The sequence below is a fragment of the Pteronotus mesoamericanus genome, unplaced genomic scaffold (genome assembly GCF_021234165.1).
Source record: "Pteronotus mesoamericanus isolate MK-2021 breed Mesoamerican mustached bat unplaced genomic scaffold, CSHL_Meso_final scaffold_137, whole genome shotgun sequence".
NCBI classification, from domain to species: domain Eukaryota; kingdom Metazoa; phylum Chordata; class Mammalia; order Chiroptera; family Mormoopidae; genus Pteronotus; species Pteronotus mesoamericanus.
Window position 1 is genome coordinate 5,447,297 of NW_026555306.1, and position 13,950 is coordinate 5,461,246.

The 13,950-nt window shown below is 50.7% G+C and overlaps 1 protein-coding gene across 1 annotated transcript; it reads right to left on the reverse strand.

The window, feature by feature from the left end:
* Nucleotides 1–1,387: 1,387 nt before the first annotated feature.
* Nucleotides 1,388–8,195, reverse strand: LOC129082699 (orphan sodium- and chloride-dependent neurotransmitter transporter NTT5-like). Its single transcript, XM_054588412.1, has 10 exons — nucleotides 7,856–8,195; nucleotides 7,315–7,472; nucleotides 7,019–7,145; nucleotides 6,696–6,871; nucleotides 5,745–5,986; nucleotides 4,167–4,353; nucleotides 3,385–3,586; nucleotides 3,104–3,263; nucleotides 1,873–2,035; nucleotides 1,388–1,633 (listed from the first exon to the last, which is right to left on the reverse strand). The coding sequence occupies exons 1-10, from the start codon at nucleotides 8,193–8,195 to the stop codon at nucleotides 1,388–1,390; spliced, it is 2,001 nt and encodes a 666-aa protein (XP_054444387.1).
* Nucleotides 8,196–13,950: the final 5,755 nt, after the last annotated feature.

Below are 13,950 nucleotides of genomic sequence, written 5' to 3' on the forward strand. Positions count from 1 at the left end.
TCACAGAGGGTATAGCACTTCAATTTTCTATATATATATATCGGTTTCCTTTTCTTTCATGGACCCAAGACCCTGTGTTCACCTACCTTTAAAACCAAACTCTGTAAGTTACCAGACAGGGGCAATTGCCTCAAAGCCCTAATCAGCTTTAAAATTTGCTCTGAATTCAAGCTTAGGCTTAATTTTTGTCCTCTTAAAGATGTCCCTTAATTCCTCATAAGCTATGCAATCAAAGCTATGCAATCAAAGAGGATTGTTAAAATATATTTTATTTTATATTTTAGGTGCCTTATAATATGCTATGTTTCAATTGTCTCATTTTATTGTCACACTGCCCCAAATGAAGTCCTCCTTGTGTCCTCTTCAGTCTGTGCGGTCAGCTTCCACTCTCCCCACCATTCCTTGATAAATACTGTTCGTTCATGGTCCAAGACTGTCTGAGGAAAAACACATGAAATTTTGTCAAGTTTTAAGCCCCTTGGTAGATTTGGTAATCAACTATTCCGCGTGTTTTAGAGAGATGTGAGGAGGCCACCAACTAGCAGGCATTCAACCCCTTTGCCATAATCCGTGACCCCACCGTTTTCTGAGCAAACTGTCTCCCCCTGGTCCAGTTGGCTTACAGGAAGCACCAGGTGGAGAGGCTCTGGGATTTCTAGCATTTGAATTTGATGAAGTCAAGGGAAGGTGAGACTGGGAGCTGGACAGTTGGTTTTCTTTTTCTTTTTAATGATGAAAGTAAATTTTCACTGAACAGACTTTATTTACTACCACCATTTTTTGCCCAGTTTCATAGGGACCAGACCTTACACAAACCAAGAGGAAGGTAGCCAGGAGAAGCAGGGTCAGTAGTCACTATTGGCCAAATATTGGAAGTCAAAGGACACTAGTCTGGTGAGGGAAAGTGTGGGAGAAGCAAAGAATGACTATGTTAATCCCCATCAGCCAGAAACACTTTCTTTCCCAGTCCAGAAAAACAAAAGACCTTTGTTTGGGTCCAGTTACATTAGCCATTGCTAGCTTTACCTCTTCTATTTTTGTTTTTTGTTTTTGAAGATTTTAATTATTTATTTTTAGAGAGGGGAAAGGGAGGGAGAGAGGAAGAGAAACATCAGCGTGTGGTTGACTCTCACACGCCCCCTGCTGGGGACCTGGCCTGCAACCCAGGCATGTGCCTTGACTGGGAATCAAATCTGTGACCCTTTGGTTCACAAGCTGGCACTCTATCCACTGAGCCACATCAGCCAAGGCAGCTGCCTTTACCTCTTCTAATGTCACCTTGCCAGCCATGAGTTACACTTCAAAACACCAATGATGTTATGCTGAATGAGCCTAGTACTCATTGCCTAGAGGAATTACTCACATGGCAGACAAAGTTTTTCTCTGGTTATGTTTTTTTATTCATCTTCTTTGGGCTTTTCCCCACATGAAGCCGTGGGCAGTGCTTTGGTGCCTCCTCTTCAGCTTCAGGTTTAAAGATAATTGTGGACCGGCTGTGCATCCTGGAGTCCAGGAAACACATGTCCAAGAGGGTGTAAAAGGAGCAGGCAGGGACGGGCAGGAGGGTAATGCCAATGAGGACTGAGAGCAAGACTTTCGCCCACGATGGGTAACGTCGGAGCATTTCACTGGACTGTGGAGAAAGGGGAGGAAGGGTTAGACGCCCAGGTTCTCTGAAGTGAGATGCAGAAGCTGGGGGCAGGGGACGAACCAAGGCAAGAGACTAGATAACTGAATCCCCAGGCAATAAGATGACTCGAATCCCACAGGCATGAGTGGGTTGGAAAGTCTGTCCCCACTCCCTAGGCGGGGGGCGGGGAGGGGGGCCGCGGGGGCGCGCCTGAGGTCTGGGGCCTGCGGAGGGAGGCTCACAGTGCTGGAGTTCCAGGCCAAGTAGGCAATGGGAGTCAGGTGTAGATGGATGAGGGTACTTGCCAACAGGACCAGCAGCACAAAGGGAGACACAAAGCACCACAGCCAGCGATAGATGGGGGAGATGGGGCGGCCCAATATGATAATCAGGTCTGCAAGGAACCTGGGGGGAAGGGTCATAAGGCTTCGGATGGGCCCTGCCCAGCCTTGGGGGCAGGGTCAGTCCGAACCCAGCCTCGGAGGCAGCCCTCAGCCAGTTCTTAGAGTCCAGGGGTGTCCAACCCGCGGCCCACGCGCCTCGTGCAGCCCAGGATGGCTGGGAATGCGGCCCAACCCAACATCATGAATTTACTGAAAACATTATGAGATTTTTTTTTTGTGATTACGTGTCGCAATATATTTACTGTGCGGCCCAAGGCAACTCTTCTCCTCCCAGTGTGGCCCAGAGATGCCAAAAGGCTGGACACCCCTGTTTCCATTTACCTCCAAACCAGTCTTCTTATCTCTAATCCGTCCCTTTGCAGGCTAATTTCGATCCCAGCCCCAGGAGAAATGTTTAAAAACATTTCTATCCCCGTTCACCTTCAGGATGAAAGCCTCATTTTTTGAGGGCCTCCCATGTGCCAAACTACATTTATGTAGTTTTTTCAAGCCTATAAATGCATCTTTGGTACATCTTTTTTTTTAAAGATTTTATTTATTTATTTGTTTGTTTGTTTGTTTTCAGACAGAGGAGGAGAGAGGGAGAAAAAGAGGGAGAGAAACATCGATGTGTGGTTGCCTCTCGCGCATCCCCTGCTGGGGACCTGGCCCGCAACCCAGGCCTGTGTCCCAGACTAGGAATCCAACCCGTGATCCTTTGCTTCTCAGACCTGCGCTCAATCCACTGAGCCACACCAGCCAGGGCGAGGTTCTGCGGTTCTTATAAGCTTCCAGGTGATGCCAATGCTGCTGGTCCACGGAGCACACTTTGAGAGGCAAGGGATTACGTCTTTCAGCTGTCCAAACTACCCTGGTTAAAAGTAGGGCTGGGACTTCCTACAGACTCTCCATCACTCTGCCATTTTACACCGATTTCCTCCGGAAGCCACACCGTTCTCCTTCCCACCGTCCTGGGCGCCGGCCACAGCCCTGGGAGCAGAGACCTGCTGGCAAGGGCAGCAGGGGCCGACGCCCCTGGAGACTCTAGCCGTGTGGGTGCGTGGAGGTGATCCTGGGCTTGGGGCATCACCTCCTGGCCCCGTAGATCCAGGCCATGGCCACGTTCTCCAAGATGAGGATGCAGAGGAGCGACAGAGGTGCCCAGTAATCGTCCAGCAGGCTCACATAGTAGCTGCCCGAGGGCGTCGCGAAGCCGAGGCTGCCCAGGAACATGAGCACACAGACGGCCACTGGAGGAACAAACGAGACTCGGATTAAGGCCAGAATCCACGCTGGGCCGCATGAGTCCCATCAGGTTAACCGGAGCTCAACAGTGGCCATCGGTGGGAGTGGCGTCATAGGTCAGAGTACCTGTGAGCAGCTCTGGATGTTTCCTAAGGGAAGAGGAAGTGTCCTGGAGAGGGGTAAGGATGCCCTGCAGGATCCCTATCATGGTGCTCAGCCCCATGGTCACCAGGAACATGAAGATGATGATGGCCCACAAGGGGGATCCAGAAAACACAGAGGCGACGTTGGTAAAGGCCACAATGGCCACACGGGGAGCCGCTATCACCTGTGAGTGCAGGGAGGGATGGGGAGGGCTCAGAGCTGCATCTACAGGGTCCTTGCTCCATTCCTGTCCCCTCCCAGGACATTATCTCTAGCACTGTTCATGGACTTTATTATGCTCCTCGGGCCTTGAGCTGCTGGTCTAGGTTGCACTGAACGGGATTATATGGGCGCTAGTGCTTGGTGCTGCAAAAGCTACAACTGTGTTGTCCCAAAAGGAGACCATAAACCTTGTCTTGGTCGTCCAGGATGCTGCTGGGAATAGCCCTGCTGGATTTACAGACACCTAAGGAAAGCTGAAGTTTCTAGCGCACTATGGGATCGAAGGGAACTCTAGCCCTGGCTGGTGTGGCTCAGTGGATCCAGTGCCGGCCTGCGAACCAAAGGGTCTCCAGTTCAATTCCCAGTCAGGGCATGGGCCTGGGTTGCAGGCCAGGTCCCCTGTAGGGGGTGCGTGAGAGGCAACCCACACATTGATGGTCCTCTCCCTCTCTTCCTCCCTCCCTTCCCCTCTCTAAAAATAAAAATTAATCTTTAAAAAAAAAAAGAAGGGAACTCTAGGGCCCCACCCGACCCCTACAGACCTGCTCCAGTTGCTCAGATAAGTCACAATTGGACAGATGGGGCAGGAGCTCGCCTCTGACTCGTTCAGGGAGCCGGCTGAGCCACGCGGGGTAGCTGGAGCTCACATCATGGCGCCCGCTGTCCGGGAGCTGCAGCGTGGGGGGCAGCAGCCCAGCAGTTACCAGATTCATCGCTCTCTCCGCATTCCTGGGGACAGGGGTAGAATCATATAAAACCATGTGGGCCTTTGAGACAACCTCCCCCCGCGTCGCTCTAGGTGAGAAGGGCAATCACTAGCTTAGTTTGCGATCTGGCTCGAAGCAAAGCCGAGGCCTCGAGGATCCTAGTGTGCGTGGCCCGACAGCCACTGCCATGGCCACGAAGGCGTCTGTGTGAGGGCAGAGAAGTTGGGACTTCACGGCCCCCGGACGGGTCTTCCCTGCAGCAGCATTGAGGCTTCGGGGACCCGACCTGCACCTCCTCCTCGACAGCCGCAGGCTAACGTTAGTGCTCCTCGGCTTCCTCGACCTGCTGGCCTCTCCAACCTCTTAACTCACAAGTATCTTCGCCTCGTACACTCCAGCCACGTTCAACTATTAAGCCTTGCACTCACTGAGCTGTCTCTTGTCTCAGTATCTTTCGTACACGATGTTCTCTCTGCCCAGACCTACCCCGCTCTGCCCACATCCCGTCCACCCCAGTTCTACCCCAACACCCATTCTCCATATGGCAAATCCCTACATGTCCTCACTCAGCTCCCTGAACTCGATTCGCCGCCATGGAAGGCTGTTCAAGACCTATGTTTATAAGGTCAGGTCAACTAGATGCAGAAAGTACTATGCTGTGATCCAATTCTTTAAAAAAAATGGTCTACGTTCATATATCGGTCTATGAATGGACAATATTTGAAAGAATACGAGCACTGGTTGTTTGTCAGGAGACAAGCTCAGCTCAGAATCGCCTCCACCAGGAAGCCTTCCCTGACTGCCCCAGGAAGTTAGAAGCTCCCTCCTCTGTCTCCTCATCATCCCTAGGATCAGTTATCTCATTTGTGATGATCTGTTTAGTATCTGCTTCTTCAGAAGACTCTGATTTTCCTGAGGGCAGGGATGATGGTCTGATTCACCACTGGCCATGTTTCCAGAATGCCACATGGGCTGGTAGATAGGAGATGTTTTATAAAGAAATATCAGATAAGTATTTTTGAGATGAATACCACAGGAGAAGAAAACGGGGTGGGGGGGAGGCTACAGGGGGCCTATGTGGGCCCTCTCATTTATCTATTTATTTATTTGGTCTAATGGTTCAGGTAAAGGTAGCCCCTAAGTTTTCCATAGGGGTCTCCAGTTAAGAATGGGGCAAATGGGCAAACACACATTTGAAAACCTCAAGTTTGAGGTTTTCCTAGTTTGGAAAGGCAGCTCTTAAAGAGCCAAAGAGATTTAAGTGTTAACATAAGGATCAGGACGCTCCCAGTTGAGGGAGCTGTATTGGCTGAGCCGGCGTCCCTGAGGGCCGGGGGCCTAGGCTGGCGGTCTGTGAGCTACTCCTAAGACTTCGGTCTCTGTGATGGGCGCCACATGAAAGATTGGGCTCACTTCAGGTAACACTCTTCATTGAGCTGGGTGGCCAAGTGGCCCATTATGGCAAATACAAACACCGTGACCATCACTGAGGTCACCAGGTTGAGAAGAGCCACGGCGAAGGCATCCATGACGCAGTTGTTGGACCGGGGCATGTAGGAGCTGATGGCGGTGAAGCTGCCAAAGCCGGAGCCCGTGGCCAGGAAGAGCTGGTTCCCCGCGCGGCGCCACACTTCCACAGAGTACAGGGCACGCACCTGTGGGGGCGTGGGGGGCGTGCACATTGGGATACAAGGCAGGGGGCGGGGGAATGAAGACGAGGAGAAGGAAAACACGGGGGAGCTGGGAGGGCCTCTACCAGACTGGCAGCCACACTGTCCCTGACACCCCCATTGGGATACGGGCCTTAAAGGGTGGGAGGCGCCTCACCTTGGCAGCCAACAAACTCTTGAGACCATATCCTGCTCCTTTCAGCATGAGGCTCCGGATAAAGACACAGAAGAGGATGATGTAGGGAAGGAGTACCGAGACATACAGCATCTGGGTAGGGGGTATGACTCAGAGAGTTCAGCAAAGGCGAAAGCTGGGATAGAAGGGTCAAAACTATGGGGAATCACGCCCTGGCTGGAGTGTCTCTGTGAACTGAGTGCCAGCCTACGAACCGAAAGGGCGCTGGTTCGACTCTCAGCCAGGGCACATGCCTGCCGTTGCAGGCCAGGTCCCCAGTAGGGGGCGTGCGAGAGGCAACTGACTGATGTATTTCTTGCACGTCAATGTTTCTCCTCCTTTCTCCCTCCCTCCCCTTCTCTCTATAAATAAAATCTTTTAAAAAAAAAAAACAACAACTATGGGGAATCAGAGGTCAGAGTAGGATGCGCGAGAAGTTGGAGACCGACAGGCATCAGGTTGGGAGAATATTAGCGGTCTGGGGAGTCCGTCAGACTAGTAAGTTAGAGGGTCACTCACCTTCCTGGCGGACTGGAGCCCTTTGACCATGGAGATGCAGCTCAGTAACCAGGTCACAAAGAGAGAGACACCGAGATGCATGACTGGCAGCCCACCTATCTCGATTTTGTCTGTGGCCTTCAAGACTTGCTGGTACCAGAAGTAGGTGGTGGGCTTCGTCCGTGCACATTCGGGATCTGAGGTGAACCGGCCGTGGAGGAAACTGCAAGGCCAGGCGTCCCCCTTCTTCCCCTCCAGCCCCCGTCTCTCAGTGGCCGTTTCCCGACATTCCCCCGTCCTATCCGCAGCCCTCTCACTTGCCCTTTTCTTCCCTCTCTTCTCACCGAAATTACTGGAGTTGCTCTCGAAAGGGCACAAGGCCCAAGGCAGCGGAGACTGGAAAGACTGAGACAAGTAGAAGAGACTCCACGCTATGAGCGCACTGTAGTACAAGCCCACGATGCAGCACGCCTAGGGACCACGAAGAGTTCCGGAGGCAAGGGAACAGAGGCAGGCCGGCAGAAGGGGGGATCCGACAGAGGCAACTGCAGGCAGCTGACCCGTGGGGCCCATTCCAGGACAAGGGCTGGGCTGGGGGCGGGGTGCGAAGGGTGGGCCTGGGCAGCCCGGGGCTCCTCACCATGAAGCTGGTGCACCCCACACCCCCGATCCAGGGGCTGATGGTCTTCCACACGCCGATGCTGCCCTGGCGCATCCTCTGGCCGACGGCCATCTCCAGCAAGAGGAGAGGAACCTCGACGAAGAGCAGCATAAGGACGTAGATGAGGAGAAAACTCCCTGCGCAGGGGATTGAAGGAGCAGCTCTGAGAACCATCCGGTCTTCCAGCGCCTGGGCTTCTTTGGGAGTCCAGGAAAACGCGTTCCTGACCAGTGACCTCCCTCAGGGCCACAGGCATCGGGCTTCAACTATTTCCACAACTCTCACGGTCCCAGGTGTCCCGTCCTTTGCCCCTCAGTTCCCAGAAGTCCCAGCACCCCAGCCCCGCAGCCCCACCATCCTAATGAACCCAAGTCTTTGAATATCCTGCCTCCACCCTCCCCACGTCCTGGCTGTTCATATACTTGGCTCCTGCCCCCTTCAGGATCCCAAATCCTCAGCGCTTCCGTATCTCAGAGACCTCGCCCTTCATGCATCCAGGGTTCCTGGCCCCCAGACTCACCACCTCCGCCGTGAAGACACTCATAAGGAAAGCGCCAGATGGAGCTCAGCCCCACTGAGAAGCCCACCTGGGCCAGGAGGTACTCAATTTTATTATCCCAGTACGGTCGGCCAGTGGCGGCGTCATCCTCTGACCTATCTCTGTCTATGGTCTCCAATTCTTTGTCATTATCTTCGTCAGACCAAATGTTTGAGGGATAGTCAAAATTCTGTCCCTCGCTGTTCAATTCCTTAGCAGTCAACAACTCCAGCTTTGCGATCTTGGAAGCTGAGAAAGTACCAATCCCGGGTTTGGAATCTGAAGACCTAGGCATCTGGGACTCCTCATTGTAGGCCTGCATGTTTCTGTTAACCGTCCTCTTCCTGGGTGGGCTCCGGTTCTTTCTCGACCTTAAGGACATCAAGAACTTCAGACTTAAGCTGTATGTGCTCAGGAAAGACAGGACGAATTTTCTTGAGGCCTCCCCAGCCCTTTTATCCTTGTGCAGATAAGACCTTGGAGTCTCCACCCTGGAAAAGGTACCTGCCTCTAGAAAATAATAATTTAAAAAGCAGGAACTGGCACTGTCCTGTCAATCAGCCATCGCTTCTACTAGGACCACAGCCTCCAGGGACGCCACAGCGAGCGCAGCCGCGACCACTCCAGCCTGCAGCCTGATTTCAGCCGCGGCAACTTAGTCGGCATGGTCGGTGGCCGCTGGATGCTGGGCGAGCGGCCCACCCACTCTGCAGCCAGGACTTCCTGTGGCGCAGCAATGACCGCGACCAGACCAGCAGCAGTGGATGGGCCTCAGCGACTCATCAGCTCCTGCTGCCCAGTCCCCAACACCGGTTCCCACAGATTGACTCTAGCCAAAGAAGATTACAGAGGCCCGATGGTGGGGCTCCCAGAAGGCTGCTCCTCGCTTGACGACCGCTTCCACTTCAGAAGCCAGGACGGTGTGCTCACATTGTGGTCACTTATCTAGCCATAATTCTGATCTGTGCATACTTTAATAAATGCTTCAATCAAAGTTTAGCTAAAAAATGAACATTGAAAACAACTCTGAATTTCTCTACAGTAACCATAAACAGAAAGTGGATATTTTTAAAGATGTTATTTATTTATTTTCAGATACAGGGGGAGGGAGGGAGAAAGAGGGGGAGAGAAACATCAATGTGTGGTTGCCTCTCACACACCCCCTGCTGGGGACCTGGTCTGCAAGCCAGGCATGAGCCCTGCCTAGGAATCGAACCAGGAACCTTTTGGTTCATAGGCGGGCACTCAACCCACTGAGCTACACCAGCCAGGGCAAAAAGTGGATTTTTAACAAAGAAAGCACCAACAATAGCAACAAAAACTATATGGCATCAAGAAGAAAACCTAAGCAACATTAAAACAGACCTAAATCAGGCAGAAATATCTCATGTTCATGGATATAAATATTTAATACTGTAAAGATGGAATTTCTCCCCCAAACTGATTGAGTCAATGCAGTTCCAATCAAAAGCTCACCATAATTTTTCATGAAAGCTAACAAGATTTTACAATTTACATAGACGACTACACTGTCAAAAATGTTAAGAGACTGCCAATAATCTTAGGTTGCTGGCCAAGATGGAGTAAGCCAACAACATACAGCCAATATCTCCTACTGATTACAGCTAAAATCTTGGGATGGAATGCAAAAAGCAACTGTCTGCAGATTTTGAAAAGTAAACAACAGTGGTCATATTGGGGATTTAAGTTAAAACTTGAGTAATAACATATAATAGTGGGATGAATTTCACATGATTTTTCTTCCTTTCTCTCTTGATCCAAGAATAGCCAAATCATGGAACTGTACAACAAGCACTAAAAGCAGACGCCCCAGCAGAAAGCTTTTTCCAGAGCACCAGGACCTGGAGCTCCTATGCATCAAAGAGCATGGAGAAAAGATACCAATTTCCCCTTCTCACCTCGGGGGCTCACCCCTGAATTACGTAAGCAAGGAACAAATGCAAAGAAGCGCAGCAAGGCTTTGAAAAACTGAACAGTGATATAAACCACTGTCCCAGTCACAGGCTGACTTCAGGGTGGCACATGCTGGCCCAAATAACATGCCAAAGGCTTTGAAAACTGAAGTAACATGGTAACCAGCACCCTACAAGATATGACAAAACTTGCCATTGAACATACCCAGGGTGACTGCCTGGAAATAAGCAAATAAGCAAACAAAGTTCAACATTCTCCTCGAGATATTCAACATTCTCCTGAGATATTAACAGGATCCTGAGTCTCATTACATAATATTCAAAATTCCCAGCATACAATCCAAAATGACTCATCACTTTAAAAATGTTCTGACTATTTCCCAAAGGAAAAGACAATCAATAGATGATAACCTTGAGATAACCCAGATGATGAAATTATTAGACAAAGAATTTATCATTTTTCAATAGCATATATTTTATTTTTTTCCAGCTTTACTGATGTCTGATTGACAAAAATGGGGTATATTTACGAAATACTAAAGATCAGAGCAGAGAGAAATGAAATGGAAACTAGAAAAAGAATATAGAAAATCAATGAAACCAAAAGTTAGCTCTTTGAAAAGATCAACAAGAGGGACAAACCTTCAGCTAGATGGACCAAGAAAAGGAAAAAAAAAAGAAGGAAGCCTTGAAACATTGCGCTATGTGAAAGAAACCAGACACAAAAGGACTACAAGGATAGAATAGGCAAATCTATAGAACAAAAAGGAGATGAATGTTTGTCTAGGGCCGGGGTTGGAGGCTGGGGCAGTTGGGTGACGGCACAGGGGCGTGATGTTTCTTTTTGGGATAATGAAAATGTACTGAAATTGACCTTGGTGGTGACTGTGCATCTCTGTGGTGTACTAAGAACTGTTGAACTGTACCCTGTAAAAGGGTGAATTCTAGCTTAATAACGCTGTTAAAAAAAGATAAAGTGCCCTGGCTGGTGGGGCTGCGTGGATTGAGCGCCAGCCTGCGAACCAAAGGGTCATAGATTCGATTCCCAGTCAGGGCACAGGCCTGGGTTGCAGGCCAGGTCCCCAGCGGGGGGAGTGTGAGAGACAACCACACACTGATGTTTCTCTTTCTTTCTCCCTCCCTAACCCACTGTCTAAAAATAAATAAAATCTTTAAAAAAAAATTTTTTTAAAGCCCTGGCTGCTATGGCTCAGTGGATTGAGTGCCGGCCTGCAAACAAAAGGGTCACCAGTTCGGTTCCCAATCAGGGCACATGTCTGCGTTGTGGGCCAGGTTCCTGGTGGGGAGCACACAGGAGGCAACCACACATTGATGTTTCTCTCCCTCACTTTCTCTCTCCCTTCACCTCTCTCTAAAAATAAATAAATAAAATATTTTTTAAAAATTTGTAAAAAACAAAGCTACTAGAAAAAAAAAAAAGGAGACAAACAGGAAAACTTGACCAAATATTTGATATTAGTATTATTGTTATTTGTTTTAGGTGTGATAAGTTTTGTCGGGGTTTTTTTTTTTTTTGAAAGATTTTATTTATTTTTAGAGAGTGAGGAAGGGAGGGAGAAAGAGGGAGAGAAACATCAATGTGTCGTTGCCTCTCAAGCATCCCCCCCCAGTGGGGATCTGGCCTGCAACGCAGGCATGTGCCCTGACTGGGAACCGAACCAGCAACCCCCGCCCCAGTTCACAGGCCAGCACTGAGCCACACCAGCGAAGGTTTGTCAGGTTACTTTTTAAAGGGTTCGATAGGTATTGGCCTATCTACAGATGAAATGATAAATTTGGGGTTTGCTTCCAAATAATGGGGAGGCATGCAGTGGGGTAAGGAGAAATGGAACCAGATTGGTCATGAGCTGGTCATTATTGAAGATGGGTGATGAATACAAGGTGATTCATTGTTCTTCTTTTGTTCATGTTTGAAAATTTCCAAAAGACGAGGCCCAGAAGCCACAAGATAAGAATCTTTGTCAGGCTGCACCCCTCAACTCATTGCGTGAATCCCTCTTTCTTCCCCATCTCCTGACGAAACCTGATGATGAGAATACCTGTATCTCATGCCACTTTTGAGAGGAATAACAATAAAGATGTGAAAGGTACCCTCCCAAGGCACGGGGCTCTGATTTCTCTAACAAGGCCAGTCCACAAGAAAACCCGCTCCTACGCAAGGGCGCCACGGGACCGGACTTGAGACAGGAAGAAACCCCACAGCTGCGCAGAGAAGCACCCGCGATAGAAGCCAGCCTTCCACTGTAGTCAGAACCCCTACGGCAATGTGAGAGATTCCCAGTTTAAACAGCCCCGCCATGAGGCGCCAAAGGACCTTCAATGCGTGGCCTGAGGAAAGGAAAATCTTCAGTGGGCGGAGGGCACGCAGCAGGATCTTCATTCTACGGCCATCGGTTTATCCGGTGAGCCCCTACTTGTCAATACCTAACCCTCAGGTTCTGCTCCCAAAGCTGGAGCTGGAGGCTGGGGTGCAGGACGGAGGATGAGCATCTGGGCTCCCCAAAGAAAGGAGCTTGAAAACTCGGGTTATTTAATCCCGAGAAGACGTCTGCCTCTTCCCCATCTTTCTCCCATTCCCACCTTACCTGACCCAACAGCACGCGAAGTCTTCAAGGGACAGATCGTTTGGGTGGGGGCGGGGCGGGGGAGCGTGGGGGGCGGGGCTACACGTACGGCGGAGGGGGCGGGGGGGGCGGCCCATGGCTGGTGACCACCAGGAGGTCCACAGCGCCTCCAGCGCTCCCGCGCTCGGGCTTGAGGAGCGTGGAAACTGCTGCTGTCTCCTGTCCGTCTCCGGTGTCTCTGCCGTCGGGGATCTCTGCTCTTCCCGTTCCCCAGCCCACCCTGCGCCCTGGTTGCTGCCCGCCAAGGAAGGGTTGGGATGGTCTACTTTCTCTTCCTTTGTCACAGAAACTTATGCAGAGGCAGTCTCCCTGCGGGAACTGAGCAATCCGAAATTCTGGGATCTCTTGGGCATTTAAAGGGAACCCAACCCTGGCTGGTGTGGCTCAGTGGGATTGAGTGCCCCTCTGCGAACCAAGGGGTCCCAGGGTTCGATTCCCGGTCAGGGCATATGGCTGGGTTGTGGGCCAAGAGGCAACCCATCGATGTTTCTCACACACATGATGTTTCTCTACCTCTCTTTACTATTAAAAAAAGAAAAAAGCGAGGGGGGGGGATAAAGAAAACCCATCCCCTGGATCTTCAGGAATCCCCCACCCCTCTACCCACAGCCCCCACCCCCAGTCACTGCCTGACGGCCTGACTCCGTCTCCTTTCAGGAAGTACCTCAGCTCAACTGTGAACTCATGGCCACTTCCACAAGCTCCTTGAGACCCACCCAATCTTCGCCCACTAGGAGAGTCCATTTGACGTAGCCCTGTGGTAAAAGGGTGTCTTCTTTACCGGGGAGCTGTGGAACCATGGCGGGCTCCCGAACTGGCTATGTGTTAGCTCACAGATCACTGAGTCTGTGTGGACCACTTAACCCACAACAGCCTGGGAAACTCCACAAAATAATTTTAGAGCCATGACAGGGGACCATGTCCCGTTAGCAAGCACGTTAATATCATTTCCATCTTTGCTGAAGCCTCCATGTCCTGGGTTTTTCTTGGCTACAGGCCAGTCCCTGGATAAAGCAAGTCTAATACCCGAGCATGTGAATTTGCCACGGCGAGGAGAGGGCAGGAGCTCAGGGCTTGATATTTAGCTCTCAAAAGAATGGAATGAGAATTCCATTCGACATTTATAGAAACTCTGAGGCATTTACGGAGAAGAAAAACAGATCTGCTCACGCCCAGTGCTTGGACTGAGGACTGATTTATTGACCAACAGCATTACACCTCCAGCTCCACACCCACCGGGTTTGGCTGGCATCACCGACAGTGTATCTGAGTGGCACGTGTATACACTGAGGCAGGGGATGGGGAAATGACAGTGGCAACTAGAGGGACCTTGGACTGGGGCTGCAAAGCCAGGCCCCAAGAGCTCCCCCAAATAATGCCCCTATCCTTGGGAATAAAAGGAGTTCTCAGTCCAAGGACATCAATAGTCACTAGTGGCTACTGAGCCACCTGTTCTGAGGGATGTGTGATGTCAGGTCACACCAAGCAGGTTAGGAAG